The sequence below is a fragment of the Trifolium pratense genome, linkage group LG1 (assembly GCF_020283565.1).
Source record: "Trifolium pratense cultivar HEN17-A07 linkage group LG1, ARS_RC_1.1, whole genome shotgun sequence".
Classification (NCBI taxonomy): Eukaryota; Viridiplantae; Streptophyta; class Magnoliopsida; order Fabales; family Fabaceae; genus Trifolium; species Trifolium pratense.
The window spans coordinates 38,773,858-38,800,667 of NC_060059.1; the positions used below are offsets into that span (position 1 = coordinate 38,773,858).

The 26,810-nt window shown below is 32.6% G+C and overlaps 4 protein-coding genes across 9 annotated transcripts; 2 read left to right on the plus strand and 2 right to left on the minus strand.

Annotated features, from left to right (window-relative positions):
- Window positions 1-146: 146 nt before the first annotated feature.
- LOC123915822 (protein LURP-one-related 15-like) lies at window positions 147-5,565 on the minus strand. Of its 3 annotated transcripts, none has more exons than XM_045967094.1 (4): window positions 5,448-5,553; window positions 1,397-1,581; window positions 922-1,146; window positions 147-711 (listed from the first exon to the last, which is right to left on the minus strand). In XM_045967094.1, the coding sequence occupies exons 1-4, from the start codon at window positions 5,506-5,508 to the stop codon at window positions 604-606; spliced, it is 579 nt and encodes a 192-aa protein (XP_045823050.1). In that variant the 5' UTR covers window positions 5,509-5,553; the 3' UTR covers window positions 147-603. The 3 variants fall into 3 exon arrangements, with proteins under 3 accessions (XP_045823050.1, XP_045823041.1, XP_045823034.1); XM_045967085.1 differs by lacking the exon at window positions 5,448-5,553 and adding an exon at window positions 1,729-1,862; XM_045967078.1 differs by lacking the exons at window positions 147-711; window positions 922-1,146; window positions 1,397-1,581 and adding exons at window positions 2,812-3,105; window positions 4,102-4,323; window positions 4,536-4,717 and having other exon boundaries at window positions 5,448-5,565.
- Window positions 5,566-8,852: 3,287 nt separating this feature from the next.
- LOC123915839 (protein LURP-one-related 15-like) lies at window positions 8,853-11,811 on the minus strand. Of its 2 annotated transcripts, XR_006811992.1 has the most exons (4): window positions 11,729-11,811; window positions 11,002-11,186; window positions 9,233-9,454; window positions 8,853-9,032 (listed from the first exon to the last, which is right to left on the minus strand). XR_006811992.1 is itself a non-coding variant. In XM_045967105.1 (2 exons), the coding sequence occupies exons 1-2, from the start codon at window positions 9,476-9,478 to the stop codon at window positions 8,925-8,927; spliced, it is 354 nt and encodes a 117-aa protein (XP_045823061.1). In that variant the 5' UTR covers window positions 9,479-9,622; the 3' UTR covers window positions 8,853-8,924. The 2 variants fall into 2 exon arrangements, 1 of the variants encoding a protein (XP_045823061.1); XM_045967105.1 differs by lacking the exons at window positions 11,002-11,186; window positions 11,729-11,811 and having other exon boundaries at window positions 9,233-9,622.
- A 2,753-nt stretch (window positions 11,812-14,564) lies between these two features.
- On the plus strand, window positions 14,565-19,276 carry LOC123915849 (aspartate--tRNA ligase 2, cytoplasmic-like). 3 transcript variants are annotated; one of them, XM_045967117.1, is made up of 11 exons: window positions 14,565-14,657; window positions 15,266-15,768; window positions 15,907-16,017; window positions 16,191-16,304; window positions 16,462-16,752; window positions 16,911-17,021; window positions 17,216-17,269; window positions 18,248-18,327; window positions 18,460-18,575; window positions 18,676-18,790; window positions 18,908-19,276. In XM_045967117.1, the coding sequence occupies exons 2-11, from the start codon at window positions 15,274-15,276 to the stop codon at window positions 19,032-19,034; spliced, it is 1,614 nt and encodes a 537-aa protein (XP_045823073.1). In that variant the 5' UTR covers window positions 14,565-14,657; window positions 15,266-15,273; the 3' UTR covers window positions 19,035-19,276. The 3 variants fall into 3 exon arrangements, with proteins under 3 accessions (XP_045823073.1, XP_045823082.1, XP_045823089.1); XM_045967126.1 differs by having other exon boundaries at window positions 14,577-14,653; XM_045967133.1 differs by having other exon boundaries at window positions 14,604-14,792.
- Window positions 19,277-20,959: 1,683 nt separating this feature from the next.
- On the plus strand, window positions 20,960-24,290 carry LOC123915871. Its single transcript, XM_045967145.1, has 5 exons — window positions 20,960-21,255; window positions 21,393-21,448; window positions 21,572-21,626; window positions 22,326-22,543; window positions 23,919-24,290. The coding sequence occupies exons 1-5, from the start codon at window positions 21,048-21,050 to the stop codon at window positions 23,925-23,927; spliced, it is 546 nt and encodes a 181-aa protein (XP_045823101.1). The 5' UTR covers window positions 20,960-21,047; the 3' UTR covers window positions 23,928-24,290.
- Window positions 24,291-26,810: the final 2,520 nt, after the last annotated feature.

The window sequence follows — 26,810 nt, forward strand, 5'->3', positions numbered from 1 at the left end:
TTTTTGTTGTTTATATTTATGTTTAGAGGGATCATATCCTTACATTTAAAGTAACAAAAAATATATTTTGAAGAAACTGATGCCATATGTACATTAGGGGACCGGATCCTCTCTGGTCAATGAAGAATTCAGTCAAATCCGAACCATTCATTAATTTTTTACATGTGTTTCAATAATTAAAATAAATAAATGGAGGGTGTGGATCCACACTTTATTCCCTCCCGTGTGTGATTCTGACGGGAGACAATATGTTTCCGTACATTAGCTCATCATAAAATGTAGACCTAAACCTTAATTTTTATTTTATTACAAGGCCAAAGGAAAAAAAAACTACAACGAGATTAAGCACGGGGTAGTAATCCCCATAACATCAGCAACACATGACTCAACTTAGTAGGAAGTCTCAAAGAATCTGCTACCATCCGCCAAGGAACAATCAATATTAGCCAAGACATTAGTACACTGGTTGACTTTACGATAGGAATGATGCACAATGAACTTCCAATCTAGCTCGAATATTTGTCGAATCTTCTGAACTAGAGTACTTCCTCGAGGGCTGCCCTGAGGGCTACCCTGACTAGGCTAGAAGCAGAGATAGAAAACTTAATCAAGGGTCACAACTAGAGCCACAATGAATGCATAATCAATGTTGGGGTACACAGTGACCATGAACTTTTCCCTGCTAACCATAGTGCCATGCTTCTTATTTATCTGCAATAATAACAATACTAACAATTTTAGATATAATAAATATAAGTTTATTTTTGACAGAATAAATATATGTTATTGATCATACATTTCTTACAAATGAAGAAAAGTGTCTATTTTTTATTTTATTTTTTCCATTTTGAGAGTGGTATATTTCAATTTTCTACCATTTCTTTTTTGCATAAAACTAGTAATAATAAGTAAAAAATAAACCTGAGCAACAACATTGTTGGATTCACCAATATGAACATTCCAAGATTGTCCAGATAAATTTGCTTTGACAGTGAAGTCACAAATTTCTGTGTTATTATTTGCCAAAAACACATTTAATTTGGTCCTTAGTTGTATTAATGAAGAACGCTTCCTAGTAAAGATAAGATCCTTTGGTTCTGAGCTTTCACCTCTATATGCTTTCCAACTATCATCAGCTGCTAGCAGCTGCAAAAACAAAGTAGTTGCTATCATTTATACGTGTTACAACTCGATACTCCCTCTCTGAAATGAAATATATAAAAAATTCAAAAATTCAAATATATATTCCGTCTAAATTTTAGAACAAATATATATATTTGACTTTTTGAATTATTTTTTCGTGCATTTCATTCCACAGAGAGAGTACTAATTATCAAGAAGGGAAAAATATAGTAAGAAAGAAAATTGGGTGATTTTTGAATAGTGATGAACTAACCGATCTACGAAGATGGAGAATGGGATTTCCGTTAGCATCAAATAAGAAACGGTGTTGGCGGGGTGTTACAAAGGTTACAAGTGAACTTTTAACGGTGAAAACGATGTTGTCGTTGATGTCTTTGACAGTGAAGTTATCTCTTAAAGTCTTTTCCTTTGTGATTATCAAATCAATAGCATGTGTAGCTGAAATTTTTCAAACCAAGAAAATGGTAAAAGGATGTTTGGATACAACTTACAAAACACTTTTTATAGACAAACAAATAAATATACTTAGGAAAAGTGGTTTTAATAATCACTTAGTAAAAATTGTCCCAAGAACAAGGTTGATACCTGGAGCACAGTATTGAGGGTTGATGATGGCAGTTGTAGAGAGTGGTGGATGTTGATTTGCCATGATGATGATTGAATTAATATCAAAGAATGAGTTTTAGAGATGTTTGTCTTTGTTGAATGTAGAATGAATTATGTCCCATAGTTTGGCACCTAATATATATACACATGTGATATTTGGATAGGATTTGAAATTGTCAACCATGTTTCTTTTGACACAAGGTTTGAAATTGTGTCAAAATTGTCAACCATGTTGAAAAGTAAGGTTTGAACAAGATTAATTTTTTATTTAATATTGAAAGAAAAACTCAATTCATTCCCAACTTAATACTACTAACTTTTGTTTTGAAAGATTTTTTTGGTTACAAGTATAGGCGATGACTTTCGGCCTAACGATATTTACTCTGTCAATTGAATTAACACTTGTGGATAAACTATAATGTGTTTTGCTTTTTCAATAAGGGATTCTAAATATTTGTATTTTTAGTTAGAGTTTGTTTAACATGTGCAGTATTGCATGTATATTAAAATAACCAAAAATAGTAATTTTTTTATTAAAAAGTAATTATTATTTTGAACCTTTTTTTTTTACTTAAATTATTTTGAACTTCTTAAAATGTGCAAAATTTGCACATGATAAAAAAAGAAACTCTTTTAATTATTAATTAGTATTAGGAAAAACAATCAACTGTGGTATGGGTTATTCGGTGAAGAATATTAGGATATTGTTGAATATGGAGTGGGAGGTTCTCAGCTCTCATTCTTAGAGAGAAGCTTATCAATATGCATATAGGTTGCTAGATATAATTTTTTTTCTAAATAGCTTAGTAGTTAGAAAATTCACCTTAAAGGTGAATAAGTGGAGTATCTCGGATTTAACCTGGGCTCCTGCACATATAGTGCGATGTCCCTATACCAACTGAGCTAAGTTCACGGAAACTGCTAGATATAATTTTTATTAATACTACTAACTGTTTTGAAAGATAAAAAAGACCACATTGAACATATATTTATACATACAAAGAGTAACTTTATTAAAAGTATTACACATTAACTATCCTTACATTTAAAGAACAAAAAAAAAGTACATAATTAACAATATAAACTTAAGTGTTTTTAAGGGTCAATATATTGAGCTGAGTGAAAAAAAAAATTATACAATATCATATAAAGTTTTAAAAAATAATAACATAATAACATACTAGTATATATACATAAAAAAAAAAACTAGTATAGAAAAAATTAAAAAATAGAGCTTTTTCTGGTTGAACTTGTTAGGGTCACAGTTAAAGCCACAATGAATGCATAATCGATGTTGGGGCACACGGTTACCATGAACTTTTCCCTGCTGAATAAAGCACGAGGCTTCCTATTTATCTGCAGTAATTAATAACAATAACAATTTTAGATCAAATAATATTTTGATCTAAGAAATGAAGGATGTAGTTTTTCTATATATGTTATCTAGTTAAGAAAATATTGTTTTTGTAAATATGATCTATAGAAATATTTCATGTAATATACAAAAATTGAGATTAAAATTTTAATATACATCCATTAATTCATTTTAAAATATGAAACTTTAATTACTATAAACTACTTTAGAAAAGGCCATGTTTGATGGATTAAAAAATTTCAAACTCAATTGTCAAAAAAAAAAAAAAAAATCAAACTCTCAAACCAAAAATAATAAAAAATCAAACTCATTTTTCATATACTAACGATAAGGTTAGGCATAGCTAGTTCAGCCATTGGGTTCGGTCTAGTGGTAAGAGATTCGGGTAGTATGCATAATGTATTAGGTTCGATCCTCTCTACCTCCATTGTAACAAAAAAAAAGGGTTAGGCATAGCTTTATATAAAAAACTATAAGGTTATGCGCGTCTAATATATTTTGTTTTGTTTACAATTGCAACGAGGATCGAATCTAGGAGCTCATGCATTCATACTATGAAAATCTTTCCCCACTACATCAAACCTGGTAGCTTAGTTAGGCCTAATATATGTTTCTCGTAATATATTTACTTTTCTGATTAAAAAAGCAACAATTATCTCTATAAGGAGTACATTTTGCACCACACTCTTTACTTTTTACACCCTAAATTTTCTTTCTGAAAATATTATCCATTCACATCACCTTGCTTAAGATTCATTTTCAAAATTTAACAAAATCAAATTTAACAAAATCAATTTAACTCTCTTTTCTAACAATAATAAATATTACTTCGGTTTTATTATAAAAAAAATAAAATAAACAACTCTCTCTTTAGATTTATTAAATAATTAACGTATTGAGTCTATAATATAGATAAGATATATCAATTATTCAATAAATCTAAAAAGTCAACAATTTTAATAGGAGGTAGTATAAACCTGAGCAATAACATTGTCGGATCTGCCTATGAGAACCTTCCATGATTGTCCAGAAAAATCTGCTTTGACAGTGAAGTCACAAACTTCATTGTTATTTGCCAAAAACACATTTAATTTGGTTCTTATTTGCATGTATTCAGAAGGCATCCTAGTAAAGATAAGATCCTTTGGTTCTTTACTTTCACCTCTATATGCTTTCCAATTATCATCAGCTGCGAGTAGCTGCAAAAAACAAAGTAGTCGCTATCATTTAGTCTCTCTCTCTGAAATGAAATATAAACAAAAATAATTCAAAAATTCAAATTTATTTGGTCTAAATTTTAGAACAAATATATATTTGATTTTTTGAATTATTTGTTTGTACATTTCACTCCACATAAAGAGTACTCATTATCAAGAAAATTGGGTGATTTTTGAATAGTTGTTGAACGAACCGATGTACGTAGATTGAGAATGGGGTTTCCGTTAGCATCATATAAGAATCGGTCTTCACGGGTTGCTAAGAATACTTCGGGAGAACTTTTAACTATGAAAACAACATTGTCATTGAGATCTTTAATAGTGAAGTTGTAGCTAAATTTCTCCCTTATGACTATCAAATCAATTGAATGTGTAGCTGAAATCACAAACCAAAAAATAGTATAATGATGGATACATATTGATGCATCTTAGAATTAAGATTTAAACATACTTCAACCATTCATCTCAGAAAATGACTCGGATTAGGATATAATAGTACAACTTAATAAATCATTTTTTAATTTATTTTATAAAAACAGTAAAGCATTTTATAGACAAACAAAGATTTATTCAATGAAAATACAAGTCTTGTATCAATCAATTTAGGGTGATTTACTATAGAGTTGAAAGCTTCTTTTCCCACTTTTTAATTCTTAAAAATTACTTCCGTCCAGAATTATCTCTGAACGTGAGATTTTTTTATTTATTTTTCTTTCCAAATTGGTAAATCTAAAGATTTCGAACTCCGATTCCTGTATATAAAATATGATGTCCCTACCAATCTCGATTTAAGTCACGGGGACTATTCCATGAAATAATTCTACTTGTTTACAAAAATTCTATTTATAGTCAAGAAATCCGTCTTTTGGAGATTGATTTAATAATAAGAATCTGTACGATTCACATGATATAATTCTGAACTAGCTAAAAATAAGCTATGATAGAGACAATATAGATACTTATCATATCGATTTTTTTTTTACCCTATCCTACTAGTTTATAATATAACACAACTCTTAACTAGAAATACATTATATGATAAATTTTAAGATAAACTCATGTCTCTTGACCAACTTAAATGTCTGACAAACATGGTAAATTCATACCTGGAGCACAGTATTGAGGGCCAATGATGGCAGTAGTAGAGGGTGGTGGTTGATTTGCCATGAAGATTTAATTTGTTGAAGTTGTTAATGTAGAATGAGAGGATATGTGTGGTATGTGATAGGATATGAAATTGTCAACCATATACTATATCTTTGAAAAGTACACTATCAAAAAAATAAATATATATATATAGTGAGGTTTGAAACAACATTTTCTGACTTGTACGGCAAGAAACTTAACTTAGTTCATTCCAAATATATATGACTTGTTAAATGTCATATATACCACGAAACGAACATGTCAACTTTCCATTTCTTTTTACTTTCTTTTGCGTGCAAGAAATTAAAATGTGGAATGAGACCAACTTATCGATTTAAGCCGTGACATTATTTCTTTATTTTTGTAAAATATGAGCCGTAATATTATTATTCTTCGTTAATTAATATGTCCTTTTGTAAAATCCGTTTAAAAATTGACTGCTGTAAAATTCACTTTAGTTCTTATTTTAAGAAACAAAATCAAAATTTTACATATTACATGACCTAATTTCATTCGAATAAATTTGATCTGTAGGGATTAAAATAAAACAACAAGATTAAAAAATTAAAAGTTGTATATTCATGACGATTGAAAACAAAATATTTTTATGGTGACTTTAAACTAAAATTTTTGATATTTGGAGGGACTATTCAAATATTTAAACAAGTAAAACAAAAAATTAATATGTAGATAAAATGCAAACACACCATAAATGCTCACAGACAATCAAATAATATCTAATAATATTTAGCTCAGTTGATTCGAACGCTCTGTAGCAACGAGAGTCCTACCATATATAAGTTGTTACGTGGATATTTTCAAAATAAGTTCAAAACTTTTACAAACCAACATATTATACTGCTCAAATAATAGTAGACGATGTTATGGGCATGTTTGTTTTAGATTTAAAAAAATGAATTTTTTCTTTGTATTTTTTAAAATAAATTTTCTAAAATCGTTTTTCAAAATATTATAAGTTTTTTATATTCGTTTTTTCTAAATTTAAATACTAATTTTGACATCATATAACATAAATACACATTATTGAAGATCAAAACATAGTCAAAATCATAATTTTTTTAAAAAGTTGTATTTCAAAAATAATAAGCTCCTTTGATAAGCTCCTTTATGTTGCAACATAAATTTTCACCATAAAAAAATGGAGCGTAAATCTACAAACAACAAATAGAAAAGAATTCACTATAGAGTGCGGATGAAAACATTGGAAACTAGAAAATTAAATATTTTTTTACATTGTTATTTGACCATGTGCCAAAATATTATTAAAAAATAGTGTGAAGAACATAGGGACTAAATACGCATTAACTTTAACAATACGTATGATAATTATTTTTGGAGAAAACGTGTAGGATGATTTTGTCCAAAAAAAACTCTAATAATTAACTTGATAAAAACAAAACTCTGTTAATTATTATATTTATCGGTTTTTTTTTTGCCTAATTAAGTCTACTTACCGTTCTTTGAAAAAAAGACAAGTCTACTTACCGTTCCCATTTATTTATATGGTACGGTTAAATCACAGCTAATTACTAGGATTTATAGTTTTGTAACACTAAAGTTATGAATATATATCAAAATGCAATTGCCTATAAAAAGGAGCATAGGGGGGACGAAAGTTATAAATGACTGTTGTATCTTGAATGATATTAAGTTATGTGATTAATGTACCAAAATAAATATGTGATTAATTATACCGGTAACTAACCTGTGCCACGAAATACTCTTTAAGTTTGGTGTATTTGTATGTCTCAGTCATCAATCGATAAGCTTTTGCATGCTCTTTTGATTTTTTAAAGAATTTTTTGGTTTCACTTTTGTCCTTTGATGAATAAACTTCTATCCGCGTCCCTTAAAGATATCTCTATTTGCCACAAATGTCCTTCTGTCAACGGCATTGTAACTATTGACGGGACAATGTTGTGTTGCATAAGAGACATATTTACATTAAAAAAATGAAGGGAGAAACTACAACCCATAATTTGCAACCCCAAAATTATTGCAAACAAAAACTAAAAACTTCAACCCTCACAACCTTCTCAAACTCTTGCAACAATGCAACCTCTTATTTTTTTTGCATTTGTTAACCATGCATACCTCAATCCTCTTTTGATCCGCAAGAATAACCACATTTGTTACCTTCCTCTCAATCATCTCTACTCTTCAACACCACCTTGCATGTCGAAGAAGGTTAAAGCTCGAAAACGCAACAACGAGATTCAGTTCAATAATTGCGAAATTGATTCACTGATTGATGATGTTGATGACAAAACGATGTGTAAAATGACGTCGTCTTCTACGATGGTTTATGCTAAACCACTAGTTCTGTATGTTTACTCTCGACGACGAAAGAAGAGTATGTTTCCGACGTCAAATTCTGAGAGGACGGTGTTGACGAGGAGGACAATTGGGAGCAATGAGTTGGAGAGTATAGGGATTGACTGGAATGCGTTGAGGAAACATGATGGACCTAGATCGAGGGAATGTTAATCAAATTGGAAATTTTGGGTTTGATGGGAAGAACATGGTGATGATATTTCTGGGCGAAGATGAAGATGATGGGTACTGAAAGAGGTGAAGATGAGGAATCCTAATTTTGTTTCCAAATCATAAAAATCAAATTTTATATAAGAATGAGTCGAATTAGTATCCCTATTGTCGCATAAGCCATCAATAATGCCACTTAAGAGACCGTCACGGTACCACCTATGCTTCACTTAACTTTCTTGCAAAAAAACTAATAGAAGGGATCTTTGTGGCAAATAGAGATATCTTTAAGGGACACAAGCAGAATGTTTATTCATTAAGGGACCAAAATGAAATCAAAAATTTCTTTAAAGACCAAAACAGTAATTAATTCATTTTTATTTTGTTATGTGTCATAATTTTTTATTCTAATATTTCTCTCTAATTTTTTTTTTAAAAAAACTTGGTATCCGTCCTTAGGACGACTAATCCAAGGGGACCAATCCCACCGCCCACTTGCGGGGGGCCCATTTAAAGCCAGAGTTTTTTTTGCTCTGTATGGACTTAGCCCACCGAAATTGACACCAATGAGAATCGAACCTGAGACATTGAGAGGAGCATACTCTAAGGGCTCAAACCAACACCACTCGATCAACTCCAAGTGGGTTTTATTTCTTTCTAAATTATTTTGAGATGAGATAACTCTATGTGTAATTTTTTCAAATCATGTTCAAAAAGCACAAAGTAAACACAGTATCATATTTATTATTATTTTTCTCAACAAAGCATCACAATTCAAATAAACTAATATCATCACATTCATAACATCTCGTAACACATAATAAATGAACAAGAGAAAAAGGAATACTGCAATATTTCATCCTTATTTATCTTTACAATTGCAGAAAAAAAAAATACACATTTAAAAAATAGCGATGAAGATACGTTTAATTTCATTTGGGGAGTGACACAATGAGAGCCACAATGAATGCACAATCGATGTTCGGGCATATGTTGACTATGAACTTTTCCCTACTAAATATACCTCCAAGCTTAATTATCTGCAATAATTATAACAATATATACTTACAATTTTAGATCAAAAAAACATCAATAGTCAGTTGAGATGATGACAGTACGGGCAACCGAGGAGGATGAACTTGAGAGGATTGTCACCTCATCTATTTAGTAGAGAGACATGCATATTTGACTAATTATTTTCTAACATTTTTCATAAAAGTAAATGTGTTAAAAAATATACCTTAGCAACAACAATATTGGAATTGCCACTGTAAACCTTCCAAGACAGTCCAAAAAAACTTCCTTTGACAGTGAAGTCACAAACTCCTGTGTTGTTACTTGCCAAAAACACATTTAATTTTGTCTTTAGCTGAAGTAAAGAGGATCTCTTCTTTCTAAAGATTAGATGCTTTGGTTCTATACTTTCACCTCTAAATGCTTTCCAACTATCCTTTACAAGCAGCTGTAAAAACAAAGAAGTCACCATCTATATTTTAAACTAAAAAGCAGTAAATGTTAAAAGTTAAATATATATGGCTCAAAAAATGGGACTAATCTTCACGCTTAAATTCAACAATTTTTTCCTCAAATGTGAGACTCCTATGTTCTATACTTGCACCGGGGATAACCAACGAGACATATCTCCACCAACATGAAGACTTTTGATACATTGATCCAATATCAGAATCTTACTCCTCTCCCACAAAGTGGAACCAGACTTAATAGTATTGGACCCCAGCGTACCTATTTCCATTGTTCTTTTCTTATTCTCTTCTTGATGCATTATTGTTTTTTTTTTTTTTTTTTGGTTTTTTTTTTCTTGATGCATTATTGTTGTTAACATGAAGATGTTACTCCAAAACATGTATTACTCATAGGTAATTAATAAAATGTAAAAATATAAATTAGAGTTAAATATGTTTTGATGAGTACTAGCAACACACTCTTTAAGACACATATTCCAACACATTCTCGTTAATTGGTTAACATTTATATATGGGTCCCATAAAATTTATATGGGGCCCACATTTTTTTTTATGAAACTCATATGAATTTTAACCAATAAAAGATGGCGTGTTAAAATGTGTGTGTTAAAGGGGAGTTAGGATTCTATTCATTTTTACTATTCAATATTATTCTCCATTATTATTGTTGTTTTGAAGAGTTTTATAACTCATTATTCATGTGTTTTTAGTCCCTAAGGGAAGAGAAGTTAACACAAGAAGTGCAAACACAAATACAAGAAGTGCAAGCAGCTCCAAAATGCCAATTGTTTCTAATAGAGGTTAACAAAAATCATCTAACTAAGGGAAGATAACACAAACTAATGCAAGTTTTATATCGATCTTGGATCAAATACCGAGTCTTAAAAAAAATGAAGATTTTACTCTTATTCATACGAGAAACTTAGTTTTTTTGTATATATGAAAATTTTAGATGTTATAATACTTGATACAGATTATCAATAAGGGGAAAATAGGAGAAAAGGTAATATAAATTCACAACATAAACAAATAAAATAGTGATGAATCTTGAATACTCCCTCCGGTCCTTATTATAAGGAACAGTTTGAATTTTTTTTTTGGTCCTTTATATAAGGAACACTCCTTAAATCTATGTTTTATTAAATAAGTAATTCATTTTATACCCTTATTGAATTGAATTGTATACTCCAATATAACATATTCCAATGCTTAGCATTAATTACACACACATTTCCTATACAAAAAAATTGGAGGCAAATTTTAGTAACTAAAGAGTCACGGAAATGGTCTACGTACCACCATTCAATCTATATATTCATGTATGAGTTACATTGAAATTAAGAATAGTGGTTTAGTATATTGATAATTACAAGAGACAACAATCAATTAAGACCAAGGTTATTTTTGGAATTAAACATAACATTTTAGAATTTTTAATAAAAAAAATAGGTCTCCTTAGTCTGTGTGTTTTTGTCAAACTGTTCCTTATAATAAGGACCGGAGGGAGTATTATTTATGAGCAAACCGATTCTTGAAGATGGAGAATGAGGTTTCCATTAGCATCATATAAGAATCTGTGTTGGCGAGGTGTTAGAATGGTTGCAAGAGGACTTTTAACTTTGAAAACAACATTTTTGTTGATATCTTTGATAGTGAAATTAACTCTCAAACTTATATCCCTTGTGATTATCAAATCAACGGGATGTGTAGCTGTAACAAATTAACCAAAATAAATGTTAAAAGGATATAAATATTGATGCATTTAATCAAATAAGATTTAAAGGATTCCTAGCTTAATGAGGTGATTTTTTTTATTAAGTGTATAGGCTATAAATTCACTTTTAATGTGAATAAGTAGGAGTATCAATTGTACAAAAAAAAAAGAGTAGGAGTACCAGAAATTCTTACTTGGTCTCTGCATATTATCTACGATGTCTCTATCAGCTCAGCTGTTACATAATACTCCCTCCGGTCCTTTTTATAAGGAACACTTTGGAAAAAAAATTTGGTCCTTTTTATAAGAAACTTTGACCAATTTTCAAATGTTTTAAATGTTCAATTTCACTTGTGCCCTTATTTATTATGGGAGAGAATTTAAAAATAAGTAAGTTAAAGAGTAATTAAATGAAAATAACTATGTTAAATGTGTTTCATTGGTCTGTGTGATTTTTTCAAAGTGTTCCTTATAAAAATGACCGGAGGGAGTAATATCAAACATGTAGAGTTATAAAAAAATGTCATATGGTTCATACCTGGAGCACAATATTGAGGGCCGATTATGGCAGTCTTAATTAGGTTGATTTCCCATGATGTTGAATATCAAAGAAATGGCACGGAAGAATTAATGAAATTTAGAGTAATTCGTTGTTAATGTATGTCCTATATTCGGGTATGTACGGAAGCACTTTTATGTATGACATATATTTAATATTAATATGTAGGTCATGGGATAAGGATTGAGATGAAAACAAGCTGAACATAACTTAGGTTTGAACAATATCTTTTTGACTATTGTATTGGAGTATTAATTAATTATGTAACGTAAGAAACTAAGGTCATTCCCAATTATATAATCAAAACACTCAATGTCTTTTTAGTTAAATAATTTAGTGGTTAGAATTTTACTTTTAAAATAAATAAGTGGAGTGTTAGAAATTTAAACTCACTTCTATATATATAATGTGATATTTTTACGGCTTAATTAGTCTTTTGGTCCCTTAAAGATATTTTAGGTTTCACAATGGTCCCTTAAAGAAAAAAAAGTCAGGATTGGTCCCTTAAAGACACATTTGTTTCTCAATTGGTCCTTTCCGTCAATTTTTTACAAAGAACGTTAGTTTTAGTAGACTGAATTGTGGATGTCATTAAATGTAAGTGGTCCATCAAAAACCTTATTAATTTTTAAAATTTTAATCATTGGAATTTTTTGTTATATTTGGAGTTAAAATTTAACGAAAAGGACCAATATGACAAAAATATATGTCTTTAAGGGACCAATCCGGGTCTTTTTTTCTTTAAGGGACCAATCCGGACCTTTTTGTCTTTAAGGGACCATTGTGTAACCTAAAATATCGTTAAGGGACCAATAGACTAATTAAGCCGTGAGTTTATAGGAAACGAGATCATATCAACTTTGTAGAATCTATGAAGAAAAATGAGGAATTTGTCAAGTAATACTTGTTAAGTATTTTAGTAGTTTAGTAAATACGACGAACACCTTTGTACAACCTAGGAAAAAAAATGAGGAATTTGTCAAGTAGTACTTGTCAAGTTCTTTAGTAGTTTAGTAAATACGACAAATAAGTCAACTTTGTACAAGTCCTTTAGAGAAAGTTACAGTGACTTTTCCTCTACAAAGTCGTCCAATTCCATCCCATCAAAATCAAATCAAAATCAAAATTATTATAAAATTTGAACACCTAAACCTAGTCATGGAGAATGTTGAACTTATATACCTTCTCCGGAATGAGTTATATGTAAGGAGGAGAGGACAATTCAATTCATGCTCATCAGGTCAGGTGCCTACCAAAACTAATGGGTCATGGTAGCACACATATTATAAATATGGGCACACTTATAAGTAATGAGTTTAGTTGGATATGCAACGATGATGTAAAATAGTTTTACACCATCGTCCATAAATAACTATTATTTTGTCATGTCAAGAAAGTGAAGTGAAATGGAGTGATGTAGCGAAAAACGTGATTGATATTGACAGTATAAACTTATTGCATATTCTTTTTTCTCATAAATAATTATATGTAAAATTGAACGATATGAGTACGTTACTGCTAACCATATGTCATCACTTACGACCTATGAAGCACAGACACAGACACGACACGGACATTGACACGCCGACACCGATAAAAATTTGGAAAAATGACATAATTTAGTGTAATCGTAAGTGTCGGTGTCGGACACCGACAAGTGTCCGACACGGACACGCCTAATCTAAGGAGTGTCGGTACTTCCTAGCTTACGACGGTGGAAATCTCGTACACAAATATAATCTACTAAAAAAAATCGCAAATTAGAGGATGTAAAGAAAGAGTACCGACACAAGATCAAAATTGCGCAACTATACTAAAAGAAGATTGCTTTTTTCGCCCCCTGTGTTCCTCTTAAACCCCCCAAAAACCATGAAAATTGAAAAAATTAACGATTTAAAGGGCATATTACCTCTTGTATGACTCCGATTGAGCATTGCGACCCTCTTTGAGTGAATAAACGTTGTTTTCAAGCCCCTGATACGCCAAAAAATCGCCCTAGTGTCCAAGTGGTTATGAAAGTACAACTTCTGTCACATAGGCTATATAGACTGTATTCGGATCCTACAAACCGAATGTCAGCGTTTCCGGTCGGTACAATCCGAAACAATGCAAAAATTAAAAAAGCAAGGCATTTCGGATTGTACAATCCAAACCGATGTTTTCCTGGGCAAAACATCACATACAAGCCAGCCATAGCCGGCCAATTTCTTGTTTAAACTGGTTTCAGATTCTAGAATCCAAACACATTAAAAACAAGGAATTTCGGATTGTACAGTCCAAATCCATGTTTTCCTGGGCAAAAACATCACGTACAAGCCAGCCATAGTCATTCAATTGCTTGTTTAAACTGGTTTCGTATTGTATGGTCCATAACAAACAAGTTTCGGATTCTAGAATCCAAACGCATTTAAAGGGCCCAAATGGTCACATTGGGGGCCTTAGAGGAAACTATAGGGGCCAAAAAAGCAATCTTCATGATGTTTTCTCTTCCCCCCTCCCATGAATCTTTTATACCCCCAATATTCCAATTTTGCCCTTGCAGAAAAATTTGGTTCGCAGAAACCGAATTTTTTCTAGTGCAAATTCAGAGTAAATTTCGATTTTTAGAAACCGAAATTTGTTTTCAAGGCAAAAAAAAATTTCGATTTCTACGAACCGAAGTTTTTTCAAGGGCAAAATTGGAAATTCAGGGGGATAAAAGATTCATGGGGGGTGGGGAGAGAAAATATCAATCTTCATACTAAAATCCGATGGGCTAAACAGCCCATCTCGATGGGCCCGACCAATTTTATTTTAATTTTACTAATAATAAAATAAAATTAAAAAGAAAAACCCTCTCGTCTCTCTCTCTCTCTCTCTCTCAAACCTTCGTCTACCTCAACGCATCACAGCATCATCATCAAAGCAAGTATATTTATCAATCTTTCATTTCTCATTCTTCAAATATTTTATTCCATAGAGTTATCATTTTCAGTGTTTTCAATTTCATGTTTTCAGAGTTTTAAGCTTGAAGTTTCTTCAATAGTTGAATCCTCATTTTTAGGTTCTTTAAGAATTTTTATTTTTAAGGATTTTTGCTCAGATGATGTTTTTGTTGATGAATCTTGTTTGTTAAATGCATTTGATGTTGGTGTAATGTCTCTTTGTGATGTTATTTGACTTATTTGTTGCACTTAATGTGTTGCCTTCAAGGTGTTTGTTGAATGTCCTAAGTGGTGTTATTTGAATTTTGGTTATCGTAATTGATTGGAAATTTTATGATAGTGTTTTGTGGATTTGAAGGAAAAAAATTGCAATGGTGTTTGAATGATGTTTAATCTAACTACTTGAAAATTTACTTGGTGCAATTAACTTGAGATCAATTTTTGGTTCCAAAGTAATTTGGTGGAAAGATTGTTTTTAACCATCGCTTGTGAAACAGATATTTCTACTCTGTTTTGTACCTGTGACGATATATAAAAAATTAAACGTATTTTAGGCATACTGTTAGTTTTTAATTAATATTGTCTATTTCAGGCAAAACGATGTCGTCTTCAGAGTCTCAAGAGCCGGCACTTTCAACGGAAGCCCAGAGCAAAAAGGCCGCCAAGAAGGAAGCTGCAAAGCTGGAGAAGCTCCGCCGCAAACAAGAAGTTGCTGCTGCTGCTACTGCAGCATCAAATCTCTCCGTCGAAGATGATCCCCTTGCTGCCAATTACGGTCATATCCCGCTCAATGAACTCCAATCGAAGACCCCTGTCAATGTCAATGACTGGACCCGAGTCGAGGCTCTCAATGATTCACTGGAGAAGGTACTAATCCGTGGAAGAGCGCAAGCTATTAGACCAGTCGGGAAGAAGATGGCATTCTTAGTCATCCGTGAAAATGGTTTCACCGTACAGTGTTTAGTTCAGGCAAAGACTGATTTAGTGAGTCCACAAATGGTGAAATTTGCCGCTGCGCTCAGCCGTGAGTCTATTGTCGATGTTGAAGGTAAGGTTTCCGTTCCGGCCGCTCCTATTAAAGGTGCCACGCAACAGGTTGGTTTTGTTCTCTTATTGCTCATGTCATGTGATTTTTCAAGGCTTTGAATTTAGAGTTTGTGAATTATGATTGTTTAGGATTTTGGCTGTGATTATGATGGTGTCATGCTGTGGTTTTGCTCTCTCTCTCTGTAGGTTGAAATTCAAGTGAGGAAATTGTATTGTGTGAGTAAGGCTGTTCCTACTCTGCCAATTAACATCGAGGATGCTGCTCGAAGTGAAGTTGAAATTGAGAAGGCCATTCAGGTATATACATTCATTACTGATTAGCAATGTTATTGAATGTCCGGTAAATAGTGTATCACAATTTGAAATCTTACTGATTAACTATTTGTGTTTGTTACTGTTTGTTTAATATTGTGAAACTTGTCCCCTTTATACATTATATGAATGTTAATGGGGATTTTTAATTGGCGCAGGCTGGGGAACAACTTGTTCGCGTGAATCAGGATACGCGGTTGAACTTTAGAGTGCTTGACTTGCGAACACCAGCTAATCAAGGCATTTTCCGCATTCAGTCTCAAGTTGGAAATGTAAAGTCTATTATCTCTATTGTTATTCTGACAAGTTTTTCTTTTCTTTTTAATTTTTTTATTTTTTTTTTGGAATCATAGTTGTTACTGGAGATTTGTTAGAATTAATGTCTATCGAGAAACTAACTTAAGGAATGTATTTTGCGGTGTTGGACAGGCATTCAGACAATTTTTATTAGGAAAAAGCTTTGTTGAAATCCACACTCCAAAGTTGATTGCTGGATCTAGTGAAGGTGGAGCTGCTGTCTTTAGACTAGACTATAAAGGACAACCTGCATGCCTGGCTCAGTCACCTCAGCTTCACAAGCAAATGTCAATATGCGGTGACTTTGGCCGTGTTTTTGAAATTGGTCCTGTGTTCAGAGCAGAAGATTCCTTTACTCACAGACATTTATGTGAGTTTACAGGTCTTGATGTTGAAATGGAGATTAAGAAGCATTATTTTGAGGTACATTTGGCCTATTGAAAATTTTGGGTTTTTGCTTTTGAAATTGCTGAGGGACAAGATCTGATATACTAATGATTTGAGTGGAAATTTTGGGTTTCTGCATTTGAAATTGCTGAGGGACAAGATCTGATATACTAATGATTCGAATGTTTTTGCAGGTTATGGATGAAGTTGACAAATTGTTTGTCGCTATGTTTGACAGTTTGAACACAAATTGTAAGAAAGATCTTGAAGCTGTGGCAAATCAGTATCCGTTTGAACCTTTAAAGGTGTTTATTTCATCTTGGTTGTCGTATGCAGTAGGATTTCTTATTTATTTCACTATCATTTTTAAATTGTTCAATGGATATGTTATGTAGCGAGTAGATGATGCTTTCGTTGTGTAAGTGTAATATACTAATACTATATTCAAATGAATGTATTTTACATTTTGTGATCTGATTATAGTCCTCTAAATGTGCAGTATCTGCGAAATACTCTACGGCTTACGTATGAAGAAGGTATTCAGATGCTCAAGGTAAGCTTAAATATATTTCTTAACTAATTAATTTGCAAGCTGTAGATAAACAAACAAATGTGATAGGATGGTGGTACTTGAATCTTTGCGTCTTTTATTCTTTGTGTGTGTGTGTATTATAAGCATACTAAATATCTTATAGATTATCATACTAAATACTATGTGTAATGAGATACAGAGGGATGGATGTTTAAGCATTGATAGGGAGTAGCATGTGCACATTTTTATCTTATAGATTATCATACTAAATATCAACTCTCAAACATGCAGTCAGTTTTAAAATTATGTACTAGTCAAATTATTGTAACTATATTATAAATATAATTGAAAGGTAAGATGTAATGTGAATTGATGAAAATGAAATTAAGATAGATGGATAGATAGATAGGGTACTAGAACTAAAGTCAGCTACAGATTGGCGACAAATGACATCTCATTGAATCATTTCATTGATGATGGCAGTTTGGGTAACACAGGAAAGCTTGACCGTCCATTTTTCAAAAAAAAAATAAAAATCAATTAAATGATTCGAACTGTGAGGAGCTTTTTCATCTTAATTCAAGCTATGTATAAATATTTAATAAAAGAATCTCTTAAGGATAGCTGGTGTTAGAATGCACCAGTGGGTCATTAACTGGGAAAATCACTGAAATAAACACACATCATGCCAACTCAAAAGTATGACGAACAATAAATGGCGGATTTGTTATGAGCAAGGATATCTGAGTGAATATGAACTTAATTCCAAAAGACACCCTGTAATCAGTCCTTACATTCATGTGTGTGTCAATAGATTGGTAGCCTGAATCTTGGTACATGAAGTTGGACAGTAATATGGTTAGTTCTGGGATTTCATAGCACTGCTGAGACATTTACCTCAAGACTCAGAAAATGCTAAACCTACTCAGTTTTTGATCGATAGGATGGTAGAATTTATTGTTATTTTGTCATGCAGCTAGTAATGGTTTTGCTTTGCAGGAAGTTGGAGTAGAGATTGAACCTTTTGGCGACTTGAATACTGAAGCTGAAAGGAAATTAGGCCAACTAGTTTTAGAAAAGTAATTCTCTTTCTTAAACCTTTTATAAGATATTGTATTTTATTTTTTTATTTTTTTATTTTTTTGACAAAATGCCTTTTAAATTGTTATGCCTTTATTTAAATTTTTTTTGCATTGTAATTCTATTTATAGATATGGCACGGAGTTCTACATTCTTCACCGGTACCCTTTGGCTGTAAGGCCATTTTATACCATGCCTTGCTATGACAATCCTGCATACTCTAACTCTTTTGATGTCTTCATTCGTGGTAAGCAGAAAAATTAAGATACTTGCTCATGCAATACTTTGGTTTAAGCTTTCGGAGGTGGTTGTTTGATTTTAACTTCTATGTAATCATTGTTTTGTAGGTGAGGAGATAATTTCAGGAGCTCAGCGTATCCATGTGCCTGAATTTTTGGAAGAACGTGCTCAGGCCTGCGGCATTGAAGTCAAGACAATCTCTACTTACATTGATTCTTTCAGGTATTATATTCATCTCTTCCTCCCGTGTTCAGGCTGCCCCCTTTACTGAGCTCTGGTTATGATGCTTTTTTGCGGTAAAAGTTTGGTTACCAGAACTAAATGATTGATCATTTGCAGATATGGTGTACCACCACATGGTGGCTTTGGAGTAGGCTTGGAGCGTGTTGTGATGCTCTTCTGTGGTCTGAATAACATTCGTAAAACATCGCTTTATCCACGTGACCCACTCAGGATAGCACCATGATGATGTTTTAGTATTTTGTTTGGAATGTTAAAAATTCTGTGACCTCGCATTCGGCTGAATCTTGAAGGCGTAGCTTCACGCCAATAATTCAGGGAAAATACTGTTTCCAAACACTATCAAAACTTGGAGCTGATATTAAGCACTTTATGTTGTTTGACTTGATGTAATTGACATTGCATATTGTACTGCATGCACTCTTTTGTTTACCCCACCAACTTTCAAAAGGTCCTTTTTTTGGCTAATCATTATCCATGTGATTCAGTGATAAGTTTGATCCCTTTCTATAAACTAGAACTAGAATGACATCTTAGTGAACTTTTGTATGAATACTTTCTAGTTTCTAAGGTTGTTTGATTTATTTGAAAACTTTCTAGTTCCTAACACATTTCCGCGCCAATGACACTCCCACTTATATGGTTTGTGTTCTAAACAGTCACTCAACCAGTACAATCTATGTTAAACAGTTTTGAATAAGTTTATATTTTATTTTAAATATTATAGACAATAATTTCAACTCTTAAAATTGCACATTTATGAGTATGGTCTAAGTCTCCGTAAAAAAAATAAATAAATTAGTATGGTCTAAGTCACAATCTTCGGGATAAATATATGGAGGTTAAATGCTAAGATGATGGAAAAGTCATTATCTCCTTTAGAACCAAAAAAATTGTTGATGGTTAAAGTTTGTGTGGTTGGAGCAGCATTCTCCCAAAAGTTTGCATTTCAACACTTGTTCTCATCTTACTGAGGAATAATATGAATATTAAGGCATATCATACCACTTTCCACTTGAGCATGAAAAGTTTCACACAAACATGTTGCTCTTCAACACTCTTACTAAAAGGACAAAGAACAAGAACATGCATAATATTTCCCAGCCCCTGACAAAAAACGCAGCTCAAAGAACAAACTCACTCTTTTACGGTGCAACTCACTCTTTAACTCTACATCCAATTATCTTCTTCTACCTTCAAGTGATCACAATTTATCAATCTTGCTTATTTTCTATCTCATACCTTTAGATTGTTTCTCTTTGTGCCCCACTATAAAACATTTTTTCAATCTCATCACCTAAAGATGGAAAAATAAGATACATACTCATACAATAAGTCGGAATAATTTTTTATTTTTATTTTTTGCGACAATCAGAATAGCTTGATCTACAATTTTAATCAAAAGGATGTATCTATATGTCATAGGTAAAACTTATATTCTTCCAATACACATGTCATATGTCATTCATTGGTATCTATATGTATCTATGGTAAAAATAAAAAGGTATCTATATGTATCTACAATTTTGGTCTCCAGATTTTCAATTTTTGTCATTGCTTTTTTTAAAAAAATTCATGTATAATGTTCTAAATGATTTTTTTTAAATTATTCCATTAAAATATCATTAGTTTGATTATTTAACCATTTAATATTTATTTTAATCATTTAATATTTAAAATTATAGATAAATTAACAAAAATTAAAGACTAAATGGTTAAATTATTAAACTAATTGTATTTTAAGATCTTAATAAAGATATGTTTTTTAAAAAATTCATTTAGAAATTAGAATGTGATACGTGAACTTTTAAAAAAAATAGGAACGATAATTAAAAACCAAAAATTTAGAGGGCTAAAATTCGAAGAAATTTTTTATAAGATTAGTCTAGAAAGTAGAAGGTTTTTTTTTTTGTAACCAATTTTTTTTTTATAAGCTCTAGAAAGTAGAAGGTGAACTTTACATTAACATTGAAATTAAGTAATTAATAAACTTAAGTCGAATTGTTTGATAAAATTTAAATTTGATTTCTGATTGGAAAAATTCTTACTCAGACTTTATTTATTACTAAAAAGATTATTTCCCTAAAAATTAAAGGGTTAATTAGTACTAAAAATGGAAAGTAGAAAGGTAGGTTGCAGGAGAGAATCCAAATCCATATTCCATCTCTTCTAACCCTCTCTCAGATCACACGTATTGCAGTGACCGTAGAGAGAGAGAGAGAAAAAGAAGACAGAGAAAATGGTGAAATCAAAGGAATTAGAAAATGTGACAGAATCAACAACACTAGAAACACTGAATCGTACTTTGTACAATGTTGAACAACTTCAATCAGAATTACCTGAATTCCTTTCCAATTCAGACCCTGATCTTCTCTCTCAATTACCACTCCTTCAACGTGCTCAATCTCTCTTCACTCTCGCTAAACTCACTTCAACCCTTTTTTCATGTTCGTATTTCATATCAACCCCATCAATATTTTCCTTCAAAAATTGTAACTTTATTGTCATTATATCATTTATTTGTTGTTGGGTCATTTCAATTTTGATCTTAAATTTTTCATTTTTTTGTTTGTTGTGTTTACAGTGAAGTTGAAGTGTAGAGGGATTAACCCAAATGATCATCCTTTCAAATCTGAGCTTGTAAGTTAAAGGGTTATTTTCGGCATGTTTTGAATTATGTTTTATGGATTATTTATTGTTAAAGTTTTAATCTTTGGTTATGCTTTGTGTGTTGATGAAAATTATTGATTTTGTTTTCATCAGGATAGGTTAAGTTTGTGCCAAAGGAAATTGGAACGTCTTCCAAATTTGAGTGAAGGTACTTACATGTTTTATGTTTCTTATTCTTTCTCAACCATGATGTCTCAATCTGAATGTTCCAAATTTGAGAATTGATTCTATATTACCATAGAAGCTCGAAATGTTAGCTTTTAGGCAGAATTGATTTTGGGACTGTAGCATAAATGTTGGACAGTGATATGGCCTAAATAGTGGTGGAGATTCCTCATCTTACAATTTGGTTTTGTGGGGTTGAGTTAACTCTTAAATATTGATGGTATCAAGGGCCCATTTGGATTTGGCTTACTTTTGAGCTTATGGAAATAGCTTATGCAAATAAATAAACTTTTATGTTAATTCATAAGTTTTCACTAACAAAAATTGTATTTTTATGAGCTGTTTTTACATTAACTAGCTTGAAAACCTTGTAATAATACATAAAAGTTTATTTATTTTGCATAAGCTAAAAAATTAGTCAATCCAAACGGGCCCCAATTCCTATCTTAGATCCGGTAGACTCTCAACACTAAGTTATTTCTTACTTGTGTGTGTGTTTTACTTTTTAAGAGTTTCAGTTTACATTGGCAAGGTTATTTTCTTTGTTTTGGTTGTCTAATGTTAAGAATTTGATTGGATGATTTGGATTTCTCTCTCTGTTGAACACTCTGTAAGCTTGCCCTATGCGTGTCTTTCATTTTGAACCTCATTTGTATAATAAAAAACTGGTTACTTCAAGCAGAACAGTGGCAAGATATGATGGAGAAAAAGATGTATCAGGAGCAGACTGGTCAAAAGAGGAAGTATCCATCTTCTGAAGAACAATTTGAAGAATATGATTCCAAGGAGTTTGTGGAGAAATTACCAGGGGAGTTTCTTGGTGGTGATGGTAGTAGTGGAAGTAGTATCAAGGAACCAATAATAATTGACCTATTAGACGATGACGACGACGACGATGAGGTTATTACACCCTAATTTACCCCAATGCTGTTAGTGTTTTCTGTGATTGTTCTCATTTATTTTATGAACTTGATGCCCCCCAAATTTTACGTAGTTTGGTAGAATAGCTGCATTATGACCTATAATTTAGGGTAGTAAGAACTTATGCTCTTTCAGTAGAATTATGACTTCTGATATGTGAGTCTGAGGGTTTTGTGAGAATAAAATCTTTCATAAATGGAGTAAAAACCACAAGTTACGTGAGATTTGAACCTAGAGGTAAAAAATGTTCCATCTTTGAAATATATTTGTTTACAACCTTTCATCAAATTCTCACAAAATTTTGGAAGATATTTTCCATTGTGCTTGCAACTAGAACGCCTTTCCTCTTATTTGATGATTCCATATGATTGAGGTTGTAATTTAGTATAGATAATGTGACTGAAGGGAATATGATTCCTAGCATTTTATGTGAAGAGCCCCCATCCTTTTACCAGGTTTAGATTCTCTACTTATTTCTTTAGGAGTTTACCTAACCGAACCTCTTTCATGAATTGTCAGTTGCAATTATTCAGGGGAAATGTTAAAACTTGAGTTATTGGCATTCTACTTAGTCATATATTTCCTAAATGCTGCACCCTGATAGTGTGAGAATCTTAATAAATTTTCATTGTAATTGTGTGCACACCTAAAGTAGATGGGCCTTTAGCTTGAATAGCTGGGTGTGTGCTAATAACATTCAATTGTGAAGGTAGAAAAAAAGATGCATGGAACAAGGCAACCGACCTATGAGTTTAGAATTACCTCTTAAGCACGGGTACTTGGAAAACGGTGAAGTAGCCTGTACAGTATGACACTAATACTATCACCACAGTACTAATAAACTGAATTGGCTCAAGCGACTAAGGTAAATAGGAGTTTGGGTAGAGGCTGTACCGTTGTAGGTTCAAGACGGTTAACTACTCTAAATGTTCTGGCGGACGCCCTGTGCAGACTACGTCGTGAGAATGGCACGTCTTATCCCATGCTCTGGCTAATCATGGGATGGAAGAATATCTGCTAATCGCAAACGATGGGCCCAAAACACTAGGACGGGTAAGGGGAAAACCTTAGAGTGACCCTGAAGGCTTTTGCTTTAAAAGACAACGGAGAACATGCAACAGAACTTAAACAGTAGACCTTACTACATTTAATTATGAACCTTAGCTTGAACAGTCAAATTTGGGGTCTGAGATTACTGCTCTATATTACTGCTCTATCCTGCAACAGAACTTGTCTCGCCATTACTTATTTTATACCATATAGAAATGCTTTGTTGACCAAACTTTGCAGAATTCTATAATATTTAGGTCTTATTGTTGTGCCACGGATGTTTACTTAAGTGATATTTTTGCAGTATATGTGAACAACATGGAGCTGTATTCATGGGAGGGAATCATTTTGATTTGTTCAGCATCGTCTTGCTTTTCCATGTTTTTGGACGACTCGCCAAATTTTGGTGATGCATACTGCCCAACAAAAATGCTCTCCTAATTCAAATGGCAAGTGGATTGCACGCTAACATCCTCGTCTCAGTTAATGTGCAACAGTTATCAAGCTAAATTGCTGTTTGTAAGAGATGAATATTCATGGCTTATGAGAGTGGGGTTAACTATGCTTTTTAAGTTGCGTCTTAATGTTACAATTGTGCTTTTAACTGTGTATATATGTATGGATAGATTCAATGTTAGATGATGAATTTTTGAAAATCAACTTGCTTGTATTAAGAGAAGATTACAGCAAAGGGACCAGACCTGCAGGTTTGGGGCATTCCCCATCCCCACCCAGGTACAGGAACCGACAGTTTAATTATACTAACAGAAACATCAAATTAATAAGTAATTCCTTACAATCTAAGATAAAAGGATCAATACTAGCAAGAGACAATTCTCCTTTGAAAAAATTTAACAACCTGTGATGCATCCAATTCAACCAAAACATGGCTCAAATTAAGATCCATAATTGTTTGGAGTCCCCGTCTCAGGCCTAAAGCTTCAGCAACCACTGGAAGTGCAACCATGTCTGACTTTTTGCAAGCCGCAAACATCACTTCACCTCTATGATTTCTGATCACAAGGCCCCAGCTTACTATCCATCCTAACAGCATCCAACATCAACATTCATTTTGCAAAAACCAGTTGGTAGGCACCCAAATCGGCTTAAAATTTCTACAGGTCTGAACCTCCCGCACTAGATTAGCAAATATTAAACCCTTGCCCCACAAACACTTTGAGCAGCTAGAGCCACACTCATCGGATCAAAAACTAACTGAGTTTTTAAAGGTTAATTGATTTCTAAAAAACCAAAATTTCCACATACATAGTTATACAAAACAGTTGTGACACAAACGGTTCTTTACATTGTAGCCAATGCACCAACCAGAGGTTAAGATCAAAATGGGGAGGATGACAAACACCCAGAGGATAAGCAAACCACACCTAAAGCACGAACGGACATGCCATGAAGAGATGCTCGGTTTTTGCTTCAGCTTGGTAACAAAGAGGGCACACTGGATCCACGAGTTGGTAACATGTTCCGGGCCAACCTCCACAATAAGTTACGAATTTTATTGGGCAACGGGACAACCCAAATAAATTTCGAGGTATTACCAAGAGGGGGGAATGAGAATGCTTCCGGAATGTGAGACGACTTTTCATTACCAAGAAAGTGATAAGCTGATCGGACCAAGTAAACGCCATTTTTATCACAAGGCCAAATCATAACGTCATCTGGTAACCTCAAGGACACAGGAATGCTGTAAATGAATTTGATGTTTGTGTTTGATTTCATTTACAGCAGTCTGCGTTTAAGTCCCGAGTTTTAGTTGTATGATTGATTGTTTATCAAATTTTAGCTTCAACATATTTTTCTTATGTTAAGGCATCAAGTGTGATCAAATTGACAAATACAAAGGAAAATACTAGTTAACATTATGAGGCACATATACCTGTTTTGTGAAATTTGATTATGATTTTCTGTCTTAAAATTTAAACATCATAACAAAAAGGAACATAAACTTACTTTGGGGGTTTTTCAAATTATGGAAAGATATAATAAAGTAATCATCATCATAATGGTTACTCAATTTTTCACTTTGGGAACATTTGACAATTTCTTTTCTGTATCATAATCGAATTTCAATGTAAAATAAAACAAATTGTCATAATATATGCATTTACCTAATTTCATACATTATTCTTGTTAAATATGTTTGGATCTCATCCCCAAAAGCTAGCTCAAAGGGTGAGGTTGCCCTCACAGACAAACCTGAAGTGACAGATGATGGAATTTTATTAATGACATGGACAGCTGTACGAATAGCTTCACCCCAAAATTCACCTGGAACTGTTGCAGACAACAAAAGAGAACGAGCAGTTTCAACAATATGACGATGCTTTCTTTCGGCAACGCCATTTTGTTGAGGAGTATCGGTACATGAAGACTGGTGAATAGTACCATCATAAGCAAGCAACTCAGAGAATTTATTAGAAGTATACTCTCCACCTTGGTCACAACGAAAACACTTTATAACAGCATTATGTTGAGTTTTAACCATAGCACGAAACATACGATAAATATCATAAAATTCTGAACGATTTTTCATAAGATAAACCCAACAATAACGACTATAATCATCAATAAAACAGACATAATATCTAGATCCACCTTTGGTAAGAACCGATGATGGACCCCATACATCAGAATGAACTAAATCAAAAGGTGCATTAGAAACAGAAGTACTTTTATTAAAGGGCAAAGCAGAAAATTTTGCAAGTTTGCAACCACAACAATCAGAAATATCACTAGTTTGCAACTTTCCTAAAGCTCCGGTAGAAGCCAAGTACTTTAATCTAGAGGCAGAAACATGTCCAAGGCGAGAATGCCATAAATAAAAGCTACTAGAAGACGAATTTAAACGAAAAGATGATAAATCAACAGTCGAAGGAGACATTGAGGCTGCAGTATCTGGAACTCTCAACTCATCCAAAATATAAAGTCCCCCCTGTCTACGGCCTGTCCCAATCTTCCTCCCGGATTGTTGATCCTGCACATAACAAGAAGTGGAAGAAAACACAACTGAATAACCAGAATCACATAATTGACTAACAGAAACAAGACTCAAAGTGAGGTTAGGAATATAATATACATTAGATAAAGACAAGTTAGTTGTGGAGACAGACCCAATGCCTGCTAGTGGCATAGGAGTGCCATCAGCAGTCAAGACCGACATAGATGATTTAGGATTTAA

Coding starts and splice junctions, on each gene's coding strand:
- LOC123915871 (XM_045967145.1), top strand. CDS start 21,048: ATGGTGAAATCAAAGGAATTAGAAAATGTGACAGAATCAACAACACTA. Junction 21,449..21,571: donor ATCCTTTCAAATCTGAGCTT/GTAAGTTAAAGG, acceptor TGTTTTCATCAG/GATAGGTTAAGTTTGTGCCA. Junction 21,627..22,325: donor TCTTCCAAATTTGAGTGAAG/GTACTTACATGT, acceptor TACTTCAAGCAG/AACAGTGGCAAGATATGATG.
- LOC123915849 (XM_045967117.1), top strand. CDS start 15,274: ATGTCGTCTTCAGAGTCTCAAGAGCCGGCACTTTCAACGGAAGCCCAG. Junction 16,753..16,910: donor TTAAGAAGCATTATTTTGAG/GTACATTTGGCC, acceptor ATGTTTTTGCAG/GTTATGGATGAAGTTGACAA. Junction 18,791..18,907: donor ACTTACATTGATTCTTTCAG/GTATTATATTCA, acceptor GATCATTTGCAG/ATATGGTGTACCACCACATG.
- LOC123915822 (XM_045967078.1), bottom strand. CDS start 5,508: ATGGCAAATCAACCACCACCCTCTACTACTGCCATCATTGGCCCTCAA. Junction 4,718..5,447: donor CCCTCAATACTGTGCTCCAG/GTATGAATTTAC, acceptor TTGTGATTTCAG/CTACACATTCAATTGATTTG. Junction 3,106..4,101: donor CCGACAATGTTATTGCTCAG/GTTTATACTACC, acceptor TAATTACTGCAG/ATAAATAGGAAGCCTCGTGC.
- LOC123915839 (XM_045967105.1), bottom strand. CDS start 9,478: ATGGTGACTTCTTTGTTTTTACAGCTGCTTGTAAAGGATAGTTGGAAA. Junction 9,033..9,232: donor CCAATATTGTTGTTGCTAAG/GTATATTTTTTA, acceptor TAATTATTGCAG/ATAATTAAGCTTGGAGGTAT.